The 15,295-nt window shown below is 30.9% G+C and overlaps 1 protein-coding gene across 7 annotated transcripts in view; it reads right to left on the bottom strand.

Moving 5' to 3' along the window:
* The window catches only part of LOC145259843 (coiled-coil domain-containing protein 154-like), a 335,063-nt gene that overhangs the window by 92,463 nt on the left and 227,305 nt on the right, over positions 1–15,295 (bottom strand). For all 7 annotated transcript variants that reach the window (XM_080117680.1, XM_080117679.1, XM_080117678.1 and 4 more), the window contains 3 exons: positions 9,585–9,713; positions 6,496–6,620; positions 2,840–2,966 (listed from right to left, as the gene is read on the bottom strand). In XM_080117680.1, coding sequence (XP_079973806.1) covers positions 2,840–2,966; positions 6,496–6,620; positions 9,585–9,713 — 381 coding nt within the window. The remainder of the gene's footprint in view (positions 1–2,839; positions 2,967–6,495; positions 6,621–9,584; positions 9,714–15,295) is intronic.

Here is a 15,295-nt window from a genome sequence, read left to right as displayed (position 1 = left end):
TGAGATAGAACAGAACATGAACATAGCTCAGGGGAAGTTGTGAGAAAAAGGTCTAGATACTGGTAGTATCGGGCACATGGGTGGGTTCATTAACAATCTGAGTGAAGTCATAGGCAATGGAGAAATCATGATAGAACCTCCCCTCATCATCTGTCTTGTTTGAGTGGGTCAGCCATTCCACATTATGGACATTGAAGTCACCGCAGATGTGAATGTTAGCCGGTCAATTTTCTCAGATATGCACTTAAAGATAGTAACTCCACTGTTGTGGGGGCGATAGAGTGCAACCATAAATGCGGTGGTGTAAGCAAGTGCAACCCAGAAACACATATAAGGTAAATTATGGTCTTCTCTGGAGATATCCCTACCACACGGAAAGCCATCTTTAATGCAGGCACATATTCCAGTCCCATATCCACAAGAGTACTTGGCTCTAGATTAATATATTATTTGGAAGAGTTCATGAATGGGAAGTTAACGGTGCCATAATCCCTCCTTTCCTAGAGTTTTTTTTTTTTCTGAAGAAAAATATCTGTTTAGCAGAAACTGGTTTTATTTTCAAAATTGTTGAAATTTCTGTTTAGCAGAAACTGGTTATATTTTTGAAAATCATATTTGGTAATTTCAAGGAGTAACTTTATGTACGAGATTTCCGGTTCACCGTTGATTTGAGATCAACTAAGTTTTTCTAGATTTGAAATCCTCGTTTTTCTAATTCAACAGTTAATGTATAAATCCACTGAACTTACATACATAGTGTCATTGAATTTTCGTTAGTCCGCTGATAGGCTACTTGCATGAGTATTGTTATTCCAAACCTCGATACCTGATATTTTATTTTGCATGGGTTATTGTTATTTCAAACCTCGATACCTGATATTTTATTTTGCGTGTGTAATATCGTCTTTCACCGGTTGATGAGGACCCAGGTTGGGACTATGAAAAGACAATTCGGAACACGGTATAAGTTTTGAAAAAAGGACAAGATACAGAGAAATGTGATGATGTAAGCTAGGCTTACTTGTCATTCGGACATCTGTAGAGTATCCAATATCCATGAGAATACTTGGCTCTTGATTAATGAATGGGTAGATAATGGTGCTCCCATAACACGGGTTATTTAATGCTGAGTCTGGTAATTTTCGAAAAAGTTGTTTATATCTTCAAATATTAATTCATGGTGTTTGGTCTGGTTGTTTTGTAGAGAAAAATTGTGTTCATTTTTGGTTTTGCAGAACATGATTGAGTTTTGCAAAGAGAAAGGAAAAAAACAATGTTTGGTGCATTTAATGCCAAGAAGCGCATATCTTCAGACAACCTGATTTGATCGCACTAGTGTGAAACGCTTGTTTTCAGAAATCCCTAGTCGTTTAGAGATATAGTAGATATGTAAACATGCGCAATGCTGCATGTTTAGGGGTGTTGCATATGCCACAAACGACAAACCTGCAAGAGGAAAATATTTAGAGAACATAAGAGACTATCTAAAAATTGGTTGGTCTCTTGAAAAAAGTTAAGTTGTGTAAGCTTTACTCTTGAGATAGCCCCACAAGAAAAAAAAAATTACAGATAAAGCTGCCAACTTGGGGGGGGGGACAGGTAACGTTACTGAATCTTCAGATCAAACGATTACCGAACAATTCTCATTGTGCCTTTAATGATTGCCACTGTGTGATGTTGCTTCATCCTGTTGTAACCAGTGATCCATGGTTTCTAAAATGGCGAAATTTCTACTTGCTCAAGGTCACTATCACAGTACTGCCACTTTCTCATGTCTTACATATATTACAAACAGCAAACCTGCAAGAGGAAAATATTTAGAGAAGATAAGAGACTATTTAAAAATTGGTTCGTCTCTTGAAAAAACAATGGCTGAGTGATGTGGACCCAGGTTGGAACCATGATAAGACGACTTGGAACATGGTAGAAGTTTAAAGATATATTGAAAAATGAACAAGATACAGAGAAAAGTGGTGATGTAAGCTAGGCTTACTTGTCAGCCAGATATCGGTAGAATCCCATATCTACGAGAGTACTTGGCTTTCAATTAATATAAGATTTGCAAGAGTCCATTAATGAGTAGGTAATGGTTCCATAACAACAAGATTCACCTGAAGAAGGTCGGAGGTTACATCGACTGAAACGTTGTGAAAATGACACACAATATGAGAATAGTAGTCCAAAGAATCCAAATAATACAATTTTTTTTTCAATCCTGAATTATTGTGTTCGAGCACTGAAACTTAATTATTCTATTATTTTACCTAACAGAATCTATTATGCATTTTAAATTTGTGTATCTTTTCTACTTTAATGGTACAAAAAAAACTTTTCCATTAGTTTATTTCTGTATTGTATTCAAAATTCCAACTTGAAACATATACTGAGAATATGATGACTTATCTCCCCTGACCATCTTCCCTGATTATCCTGAATAGTGTCATGATATGCATCCAGAACATTTTTTGTTTTTTTCTACAATCCTGAGTATCTGTGTTCAAGCACTGAAACTAAACTTAATTAACTAATATGGTTGAATTGTAGATTCCAAAATTTATTAACGATCCCATGGGTGGGGGAAATTTAATTTTGATCACCCTCTAAAATGAACAGTCAGATTTTATTAGCAATGGTAAACGGTAAAAGAATGCAAAAATGAGTTGTGACAGTGATCAAAAGAAGTGGAGAGGACTGGAAATCTAGGGAGACTTGTTGTCACTCAGACTCCAGAGAACACCACTGACTATTGTAAGTGAGGAATCACTGATAATGATTTGTGTCAAAAGTTTTGGTGAATAAACGATAAATTAAATAAAAGAAATATTTTTTTCTTACTGACTTTGTTCATATACTCTTCTAGGTTATTCTTGACTTCTCCAAGATTTTGCTGAAGGTGAACCGACACCACCTGAATTTTTTCAAGAATTTCTCCAAATTTATCCACTGTGTTCTTCTCATGATGTTTTCTAGAATTTAAAAAATAGGAATTTAAATATTTTGTTCATTAAAATTGTTCTTTTAAAAAATTTTTAAAAATCAGAAGTTGGTGAGCCAAACACAACGAAAGAAGGAAAAAATGAATTTTTGAGATGATTATTTGGAATCTTCAGACTACTGTTCTCATCTGGACTGCCATTTTCACAACGTTTCAATCGATGTAATCTCTGACTTCCTTCAGGTGTATCTTGTCGAACTTGGGAATGTTTCTGTCAAACTTGAGAACTTTGACGGAATTTTGAATGAAACCATTTATTTACTTCACGGGGGTAGCATGCTCTCGTTCTGTCAGCCATAATGGAAAGAGAATATGCTAACCCTGTGAACAGCTTTGCTACATATTCTTACAAACTCATTGTTCAGTTGTTAGAGTACTTGGAAAAATCAATTGTAAAAGTGCTATTCTTCTAAAGGTTGAAGGTTCAATTCTCAGTGTGGGCGACCAAAAAATGCAATTGTGAATTACTTAGGACTTCTATCCAGTCATGGCTGAAGAAACAAGAGCATACTACTCTCATGAAGTAAATGAAGGGTTCTATTTAAAATTTCATCCAAATTCCCAAGTTCGGCAGAAACATTCCCAAATTCGACAAGATACACCTGAAGAAGGTCGGAGGTTACATCAACTGAATCATTGTGAAAATCACACTCAAGATTATAACAGTAGTCTGGAGATTCTAAATAATGCAAAAAAAAAAAAAATAGTGAAAAAGACAAATCAAGACTTCCTTGTCATTGAATAAATTATGATTAAAAAATAGCAATCAATTGAAATATTTTGTTCATTAAAATTGTTCTTTTGAAGCTTTAAAAAATCAGAAGTTGGTCAGCTAAAGACAACGAAGAAGAAAAGAAAATGAAAAGGAGAAATCAAGACGTGCTGGTCAGTGAATAAGAGGCTGTTATTAGATTGAAATTTGTAAGTTTAGAAAGCCAGTACAAGGCAGTTATTTTTTTTTTTTTTAAATAACCGAACATCTGAGGAGGATTTTGTAATTTGCTTGAAGCATTATGCATAGTGTAAAAAGAACTGTGTTCGAGGGTTATGGCAATGCAGTTTGTGTTGGAAAAGTCCATGTAGTAAAAGAATAATTACAATATTGAAGGAATTTCAATAATTTTCAATTTATTTACTAGCATTTCAGCCCGGCGTTGCCCGGGTGTTTGGAGGTGTATGTTGAGCAAAAAAAAAAAAAAAAAAAAAGAAAAAAAGCGGTCAATTTTTTAAACTTTGACCCCTATTATGACCCCTTAACATTTATTATTTGGGGCTCAAATCAAGTTATTAAGTTAGATCCATGTCCAAGGAACCTATATCTAAAATTTCAAGTGTTTAGACCCAAAATTGGCGGAGGAGTTTGGTAGAGTTCTCAAAAGTCAAATCGTTGAACCATGACCCCTTAACAGTCAAATTTCTGGCCGAAAACGGATTACAAAGATTTTCCCAAATCTCAGTACCCTGTATATCAAATTTCGAGTCTGTAGACTGAAAATTGACAGAGTTATTGCATTGGAAAATGTACACAGACACACACACACACACACACACACACTCACACTCACACACACACACTCACACTCACACACAGACACATTCACTTTTATATATATATAGATCTATTCACCAACATAGTCTGTCATAGAAGATGGTAGGTGCGCAAATTTCCAAATGTAAACACAGCGCTAACAAACACACACATTAACACTCCTAAATGAAAAATTATAAACGAAGCAAGCAGCAACACTAATTCATGAAAAAATTATAATTTAAGACAATACCTAAGACTTATCACAATGAAAACCCATATTCCAGAAACTGACTTAACAAATATGTCACCCGGCTTGGCTGCATGATGGACGCTTAGATCCAACTTCCAGCAACAGACACAAATAAAATGGAAGCCACGTTTGAGAGCTGTTTACGCTTCCTTTCCTCCCCTAATGAAGGGATAAATTTTCGAAAATTTTAGGAAACAGATCCTTTCAAACAAGCATTTATTTGTTTAAATCAACTAAGTTTCAGCGATATAATGTCATCATCAGGAATAGAATTAGTTTGTATCGGGGTTTTTTTCTTCACGGCATGATGTCACTAGAAAAGTCCGTGTGATCTTCAACTACGATATTAATGACTTAGTGAAGTTTTTGTCTATGTTTTGATGCTAAAAACAACTCATTAATTGATGTCAAGTGCGAGCCACATGTTTTTCCTGATTTAGAATATTTGAAAATTTTGACTGTCATACAGTTCGAGGTGTTCATATATCATTATTGTTTCATAAAATTCTTAACTTTATGACGTTTTTTTTTTTTGAAGCATTCAAGCTATACCTTAACACTTTCGCTGTTCCCAACAGGCAAGCCTTTTGTAAGATCGTAAAAGAAATTGTCTTTTCAATCTGATTAAGCCATTTGTGGTGGCTTTTTGTTATGGTCCCAAGCGTTCCAATCACAGTGGGAATCTCCTTGACTTCTTTACATTTCCAGAGTCTAATTCCCATTTTTTATTATTATTATTATTATTATTATTATTATTATTATTATTATTATTGATGTTGTTATTGTGTTCGTTAACATCAAACTGTTGTTGTGATGCTTTATACCGGTTAATTTTTTACTTAAGAGTAGGTTTTCACACCAAAGCTACTGAGCATGTTCAAAGGGCCAATTAGATGGAAAGCACCTGGCGTACGATGTTTGCTCTGCCAAGCTGAACCGACCTCTGGAGTACGGTGATGTTGTACTTCATTGAAGGAGTTCAAATGTTTTTTCAAGATCATTGAGTACTAAGCCAAGCGCACTTATGATTATTGGCACGATGGAAGTTTTCCTGTTCCACAACCTAGCAATATCCGCCCTCAGTTTCTGATAGTTCCATAGTTTTTCATTCTTTTTGCTTGTTAAGTTGATGTCATTTGGGCAAGCCGCATCAATAATTTGGCATTTATTGGTCTTTTTGTTCATAATTACAATATCCGGTTTTCTGTGAGTTATCTCTCGGTCACAATGAACCATGAAAAAAGAAAATTAATATTTACGATTTTTAACGATTTTACTACTGCACTGTATTGAACATAGCACTAATTTTTGACCTCTTAACTTCTATTTGAGTTGTCTTCGCTTATTTATTTCATCGATTTTCATCATGACTGACAAAAACACTACGACTCAATTAGGTGCAACATTTGATTTTGTTGAATAAAAAAAGATACTTTATCAAATTACATGATTTTTGGAACATGACACCTTTGTTCTGCAACTGCGTACATCATACAAACTTTTCTGTATTTTTTTCTACTTGTAATTACCACCATAAGTGCCAATTTGAATAAGAACCCATTATCTAAAGAATTCTGAAACATAATAAAGCAACAAATTTACCGTGAATGAATCTCCGCACACTCAGATCCATAGCACCTCTTTCATTATGTATGTTGGAAACCTTCATGTGGTCTCTTCTAAAAATGGTAACTGAATAAATGAAGAAGCCATATTTACCGCGAATGAATCTCTGCAGACACGATTTTTTCCAATTGTTTCTTGTTTCCGTCAAACGTATCTTCCAAAAGTTGGAGGCCTTCATTTAACTTCTGTATCATGTCTTTCGTTTTCGATCGATCCGACTGTCAACATAAAAAGAAATATTTTAAGTGACATCTTTTTATATTTCAATGACATATTTTATGACATCCTTTTATATTTTAATGACATCTTTTATTACATATTTTATGACATCTTTTATGACATCTTTTTACACTTTAGTGACATCTTTTATGACATCTTTTTATATTTTATTGACATTTTATGACATCTTTTTATATTTTAGTGACATTTTCATGACATCTTTTATGGCATCTTTTTTACTTTAGTGGCATCTTTATGACATCTTTTTTATATTTTAGTGACATTTTATGACATCTTTTTTACATTTTATCAACATCTTTTATGACATCTTTTTTATATTTTAGTGACATTTTATGACACCTTTTTCTTCAGTGACATCTTTTATGGTACCTTTTTTATATTTTAATGGCATCTTTTATGACAACCTTTTATATCTTAGTGAAATCTTTTATGTCATCTTTTTATATTTTAGTGACATCTATCATGACGTCTTTTTATATTTTAGTGACATATTTTTTGTATTTTAGTGATATCTTTTATGGCATCGTTTTCATTTTTAGTGACATATTTTATTCAATATTTTTAATATTTTAATGACATCTTTTATAACATTATTTTTATATTTTAGTGACATCTTTTATGACATCTTTTTATACTTTAGTGACATCTTTTATGACATTATTTTATACTTTTATGACGTCTTTTTATATTTAAGTGACATCTTTTATGGCATCTTTTTATACTTTAATTACATCTTTTATTCTGTCTTTTTATATTTCAGTGAAATCTTTTATAACGTTTTTATACTTTAGTGACATCTTTTATGACATTATTTTATACATCATTTGTGACATCTTTTTATACTTTAATGACACCTTTTATTGCATCTGTTTATATTTTAGTGATATCTTTTTATACACTAGTGACATCTGTTATGGCATTATTTTATATTTTAATGACATCTTTTAAGACATCTTTTTATATTTTTGTGACAACTTGTATGACATCTTCTTATACTTTAGTGATGATATCTTTTATGACATCTTTTTTATACTTTAGTATGGGGAGAGTCAAGCCAGCATCTCTAAACGAAGAGTGGTCTGTTTTTCTTTTTAAATTGCATTCTCTAGTTATGATTCCTCACTCCAGCCAAAAAGAGAGAGGCAAGCCTGGGAAGGTGAGCCTCCTAAGACTACGCAAAACAAATGCCTCAGCTCAACAGATAAAAGGTAACCAAAATGGCTGAAAGTATCAAGATTGGAACCTCGATTGGTATACGTCATGATTCTGGCGCTGTAACTTCTATTAATCATGGTATTTACTTTCTTTTAACTGCATAAAGACGTGACACAATGTTGGGAATCGGTGAGAGTCAATCAAGCGCCCTTAAATAAGAGGCCTTTCAAAAATTGCTTTCGTAACTCTGTCAGAATTTCCTGGTCAGGACACCTTAGGAAGAAGCAATAAACTTACCTTACCCTAAAGAGGGGAGGTAAAGCCTGGAAAGATGGACCTCAGAGTACTATCCAGAACAATGCCTCTGATCAACAGATAAAATGTCACAGGTCACCAAAATGGTTCAGTTTCTGATGAACTGATTGTCGAGCTTGGAATTTCAATTAGCGTGTATCTCTGATCTCGACCTGTCCTGCTGCCATAACGTTTGGACATAACTATATTTATTGTCTCTAAGTAAGTATTTTTATTCCTAAAATAGATCAATCAGCTTACCTCATAACAATATATATATATATGACTACTTAATTTTATCACATAAATTAATATATGAAAATATAATTTTATGCATAAATTTTCAGTGTTTACTTCAACAGTGCTCAACACATAGGTAGAGCTATGTAGTAAGTTATAAAAATATATGTGGCAATTAAGTTACACAGAACAATCTGCGTTTCATTCTCGTGAGAATTCGTCAGGCATAAGCCTAAGCCTGACGAATTCTCACGAGAATGAAATGCAGAATATTCTGCGTAGCTTAATCGCCATATATATTTTTATAACTTAATCTCTCTCTGTCCGTCTGTCTGTCTCTCTCTCTCTCTCTCTCTCTCTCTATATATATATATATATATATATATATATATATATATATATATATATATATATATATATATATATATACTTTCTATTTGTTTTTACATAAGCAATAATATGTCACTACACATTCGTGAGCATATTTGGTCAGCTAGTTACTATTAACTAGAGACCTCTTCAGGCGACACAGTTATACGAAAACTGAGTCTGTAATGGATATGATAAGGTTTCAATGCTATCACCATAAATGGTGATGTCTAGAAAATAAATCAATAACATGCCCACATTTTTCATTGTGTTGCCGAAAACGCTTAATAGATTTATTATGAAATTGTTAAATAAATAATTGTTTAAAAAACAATTAAATAAATGTAAAAAAAAACAACAAATAAATAAATGTTTTAAATAATAACAATTAAAAAATGTTAAAAAAGACAAAAATTAAATAATTACAAAAACAATTAAATAAATGTTAAAAAACAACAATTAAATAAATGTTTTAATAAACAACAATTAAATGTTTAAAACAACAATTAAATAACTGCTTAAAAATAACAAATAAATAAATGTTTTAAAAATATCAATTAAATAAATGTTAAAAAATTACAATTAAATGAATGTTAAAAACGATTGAATGTTTTAATAAACGGCAATTAAATAAATGTTTTTAAAATAACAAATAAATAAATGTTTGAAAACAAATAAATAAATGCTGAAAAAACAACAAATAAATAAGTGTTTAAATTCTGTCAAATAAATAAATAACTGTTTATAAACATCAAATAAATAAATGTTAAAAGACAACAATTAATAAATGTATACAAACAAATAAATAAATGTTTAAAAAACAACAATTAAATAAATGTTTTCTTTACTTAAATTTTCAGCGGCCATCTTTTTTTTTAAATTACCTTAAATGAGTCCATTAATTTTTGCATCTCATTAACGTATCGTTGTTTGTTAGCTTGCGCTCGTCGGTCAGCGTCTGTTTGTATAGCGCGTTCAAATTCAGTTCTCTGTGAACGTTCTTGTTGAACCATCTACGTAAAAAAGAAAAGACAAGAAATTTTTGGGGTGCAAGTCCAGAATTCAGCCTATTAAAAAACAAAAACAAAAATACAGGAAAAAATTTTTATGATATACATACCCATCACGAAACGAAATTTTCATATTCCAAAAATCACATAAAATGAGCAAGTAGCTTTTTTTTAAATAAAGTACATTAAATTTTATTGGGAAGCGAGAATATATCTCGTCCTACCATATTTAAAATTAATCACTGATTACCCCCCTCCCGTTAGCAACCCCTCCAAAAATAAAGATCACAGTAAACCTTGTAATGGCTGTAATTTGCTATTAATCGCTAAACATCGTAAAAAATTTTCTATACCAAAAAATACTAACCTTTCTCAAGTTTTTAATCTATATATTAATACGATAGCGTGAGTGTTCTTTCGTGTGTCACGCTTACATCCGGGTCGTTTAATTGTTATGTTCTTTCATTTCTTGTCAGAAATAATTTTACCAAGAATTTGATAAGTTTTGGTTTCGGTTTTGACTATAGCTGATGGCACTTAAATCATCTATTTTTTTTAAATAAATAATTTTATCAAGAATTCTTCATTAGTTTTGGTTTCGGTTTTGATTATGGCTGAAGGAACTTAAGTTATATATATATATACATATATCCTTTTGGGTTTGTATTACTGTATACATAGATTCCAAAAAGTTGTCAAAAAACAAATATATAACAAATAAATGTTATCAAAGGTAAGATTAGTTACTTTTTTATCTAACTGGATATGTTTTTAGTGTTTTTATTCAATGTAACATGTTTATTCAGCTCGAAAAACATACAATGTTTCCCGATATGTTGGAAAATTTAAAATGGCGCCCGAATCTCTCTTTGACACGGTAAGTTTCGGAAAAGGAGTTATTAATAAAAAACTAGAAAAAATGCGGTTAAAAACTCGCTCAATATTTGTTACCGTGACATAGGCTGACATATATTCGGTGAGTTTTTAACAGTATTTTACATATATTTTTATTTTTAATTCCTTTTCCGAAACTTACCGTGTCAAAGAGAAAAATTAACTTAAAGGGCCTATTTCCTCTGAAGACCAACCTCACCCAGATATCTTAACAAATGAACTCCCTATCAACTCTCATAGAGAACAAAAGAAAATCGAAAGAATTGCTGCCAAATTTTACGGATTAAAAACCACTTCCCACCCCAAATACACCCCTTACCTTGAGGAGTTTGAAAATTCCATGTTAAATTTGATCAAAAAATTAAATTTAAGAAACAAAAACGCCATCATAATCTGGTTACTTGAAAAATAAATAATTTTGCCGAAAAAGTTAAAAAGAATAAACATATATTCGTCCCTGCTGATTATAATTATTATTATAAACTTGACTATCTTACATATAAAAGACTTTTATATAAAGAACTTAATGGATCTTATAAAATAGTCCCTCCTAAGATTTATGATTCCATTAATTTTGAAGCTAAACATTTAGTGACTTCTATGAATATTCATAACGTCACTAAAATAATTTCTCCGTGTACCCCTAGATTCACCCTCAAACATCATAAACCTAATTTCTATGACAACCCCTCCATCAGATTGATCTGCCCATCTAACTCTGACTTTGGTACTGTAAGCAAAAATATCTTAGATGGAATCATCCCTTCTATTAAAGAAAAAGTAAGTCTCCCTCTTTGGCTAAATTCAGATTCCATAAAAATAAACACCTTCTTAACTTCATAACCTTTGACATCGAAAATTATTATCAATCAAGTTCTCCGATCCTTTTAAATAAGGCTCTAATCTTTGCTAAAAGAAATTCTGACTTAACTAATTTAGAAATTAAATTAATTCCCCTAGCGAGAAAATCCCTTATACAATTTAACAATAAGCTTTGGACTAGAAAAGACACCCCTGATAATTTTGACATCTTGATGGGTCCTTCTGACTCTGCACAAGTTACCGATTTAGTGGGACCCTTCTTACTTAAATATCACTTTAAACATATTCAATGGGGCCTTTATAGAGATGATGCCTTTTTTACTACAACAGCCAGACTAAGAGAGTACAACAAAACAATTAAAAAATTACATAACTTCTTTAATAACTTTGGCCTGTCTATAATTATTGAACCAAACAAAAAAACTTCAAATTTTCTAGATGTTACACTTAATCTTAACACCGACATTCATAGCCCCTATCATAAACCTAATCTTACACTTTTATTCTATACATATATCAGCGCTACTTCAACATTAATTAAAAAAAGAATGTGAAACTACATTTCTTCTTTTACAACCATAATCCTAATAATAACCAAGGAACTTCTCTAACCACTTTAATTAAAAAACTTAACTCTAATAATACCCCCTTCTCAATCAAATGGACTATCATAAAAGAGTTTAGTCTTATACTCCAGGCTCTAAGTCATGTCGCCTCTGCACAACCGAGGCTATAACTATAATTACTTCGCCTCAAAGTAACAATATAATAAATTCTAAAAACGAACTGATCTCATAAGCCCAAATTTAATTATGATAATTTTGAAATTAAATAATTATTACTTTAACTTTTCAGATAGATATATAATTTTTCTTTAACATTATCGTTTTTTCTCCATACTGTCTTAATACTTTATAACTTAATAATCCTTTATTTTAATTATTTATTTCTTCCTTGTTTGGCCGGTTTTTTATCTGCAATTTCTGTTTTAGTCTTTAAATATTCCTATCTATCTAATATATCAATCTACTCACACATTCATATCCTGTATGTATATTTACTTATATTTTACTATATGCATTTACTTACATACTTACTTGCTTTATCCGGAATTTGCAGATACCAGCTATCCTCTCCCCTTAAATTTTTTTGTATTTTTTTATTTTATATTTTATTTCTTATTTTTTATTTATTTATTTATCAATTTATTTATTTTTTTCCATTTAGTGTCTTTTAACAACTCTTGCTGACATTTCTTAATAATAACCTGTACATTTCAGTTGACCTATTTTTTGCCCTATATTTTTCGCGCCTTAAAAGGCGCGAACTTGGTCATTTTGATATTTACTTTTCTATTTTATATTTAATTCTATCACTATTTAATTTTTTTCTCTTCTTCCCTGATCTATCTTAATTACATTTTGTCTCAGCAGTCGTGTCAAACGCATATCTTATTTTTCTTTTAATAATATTTAGGAATTTTTCCCCCTTTTCCTTGTACATATTTGCGAATTATTCCATGGATTTCGGCCTTTTGGATTATTTTGAACCATCTTCCAATTATGTGATTTCCTTGGATTTTACTTGTGCAAATGGAAATTCAATTAACTTTCTTGGATTTATATTTTTGGATTTTACCGCCATTGGATAATTTACCTTTCACCAGACTATCTATTCACGTGTAATCACCTTTTTCTTCACCATATTCCCTCTGCTTCACTTTTTGTTATCAAGTAAGATCTTTGACTTAATTGCAGTTTCATTAAATACTTTTGTATGCAAAATCCGATCCCGCATTTTGCTAATTCCTACCCTCTGATGAGAAGGAAAGTATTTCTTCGAAACTCCGTGAATTAAGGACTATCCACTTATTAAGTGTTTCCTTTTCAGATTAAATATGTTTTTAACTCTTTTTCAAAGTGTTTTTAACATGTTTTATTAACTATTTGCTCTTATATATATATATATATATATATATATATATATATATATATATATATATATATATATATATATATAGGCGCATAAGCCTGAAGAATCTTAGAGTGGATGAAACGGGGAATATTCAGTGTAGCTTAATCGCCATATATATTTTATAAATTACTAACTAGCTCTACCTACGTATTGAGCACTTTTGAAGTAAATACTTAAAGTTTACACATAAATTTATACTTTTGTATATTAATTTTATGTGAGTAAATGAAGTAGTTATATATACATATATATATATATATATATATATATATATATATATATATATATATATACATATATATGTCGATTTTAACCTATTAGTAAAACTAAAATCGATAGCTCATCCCTCACAAGCGTGTCCTTACGCGTAAGAAAATATCTGCACATTTAACATGTGTTTTTACAGTAATCGCGAAAAATAACTATATATAATTATAGTTAAATATGTAGAGATTTAGAAAGAATCGGAATTGGAATTGGTAATTGTATCGAAATCTGGAATTTAATACGGAATCGATAATTGTATCGGAATCGGTAAAAATACCGGAATCGTCCCATCCCTAATATATATATATATATATATATATATATATATATATATATATATATATATATATATATATATATATATACTAGCAGGGGGAAGCGCCCGGATTTGCCTAGACGTAAAATAAGCTTTAATATGATATTTTAATTTGTCCAGATTTTGTGTGTATATATATATATATATATATATATATATATATATATATATATATATATTATTATTATTATTATTATTATTATTATTAATGTTATTATAGAGTCGTGATTTCAAAAGTAAAAAGAAGCATTTTGGTGCCATCAGTTAGAATTGAAACAAAAATTGTAACATTCAAAGCTGGTGACGTTACCACTGTACCAACGCGACACATATACAAACCAATTAAAAATTTAAAATAAAATAAGAGAAATGTACAAAGTGTTTAACGATTTTTTTCAATTTTAACCCATTTTTGACCATTTAAAAACAATTTTAACCGGTCAAAGACCCATAAAAGAACGGTCCGTAAAAAATCTAATCATTTGAAGCCTCTAACATCGGTGTTCGACGTTTGGTTTCGGAGAAGATAGAGTTTGGAAATATGGAGACAGACATATAGACAGATATTCATATAGCCGTTTATATATATATATATATATATATATATATATATATATATATATATATACTCGGAGTTTTTTTATTCAAAAGTAATGGACTAGTGAATTCAACGAGGTTGTTAGATAGTGCTCAATAAAAAGAGCTGATAATACTTGTTTATTCTTATATAAACATGTTTACATCCCGCTGCTACAAACAGCCACTTGTTTCAATCAAACAACAGATATCATCAGGCAGCGACTTGACTATTCAGATGTTCAATGAAAGTCGCTGCCTGATGATATATGTTGTTTGATTGAAACAAGTGGCTGTTTGTAGCAGCGGGATGTAAACATGTTTATATAACAATAAACAAGTAATATATATATATATATATATATATATACTAGTAAGGAGACCTAACGTTGCCCAGGATTGAATGAGGATCGATAAATGTTCAACCCTCTAATCGAAATCGGTAAAATCGCCCATTTTTAATCAAATCAATTGATTACTAGTTAAGCTCCCTCCCCCGCAGTGAACCCGGAAGAAGCTTCACCTGACCCCTCGCAATGATTTGGTTGTAGAGAATCTATAGTTGATTTTATAAAATTAGGTGTTATTAACGGCTTCACTTAAACTTTCATATCCAAAAGTCAAGTATTATGGTTCAGTTGTACTCTAAACGGAAACATTCATTTCAAGCGCGCCCCTGTCTTATTAAAGAAACAACTCTTGATTTTATGAAATTATTTTTACATAACCACTTGAA

This window comes from Euprymna scolopes, chromosome 35 (assembly GCF_053919585.1).
Source record: "Euprymna scolopes isolate OS-2025 chromosome 35, ASM5391958v1, whole genome shotgun sequence".
NCBI classification, from domain to species: Eukaryota; Metazoa; Mollusca; class Cephalopoda; order Sepiida; family Sepiolidae; genus Euprymna; species Euprymna scolopes.
This window is presented reverse-complemented; position numbering and strand designations above follow the sequence as displayed.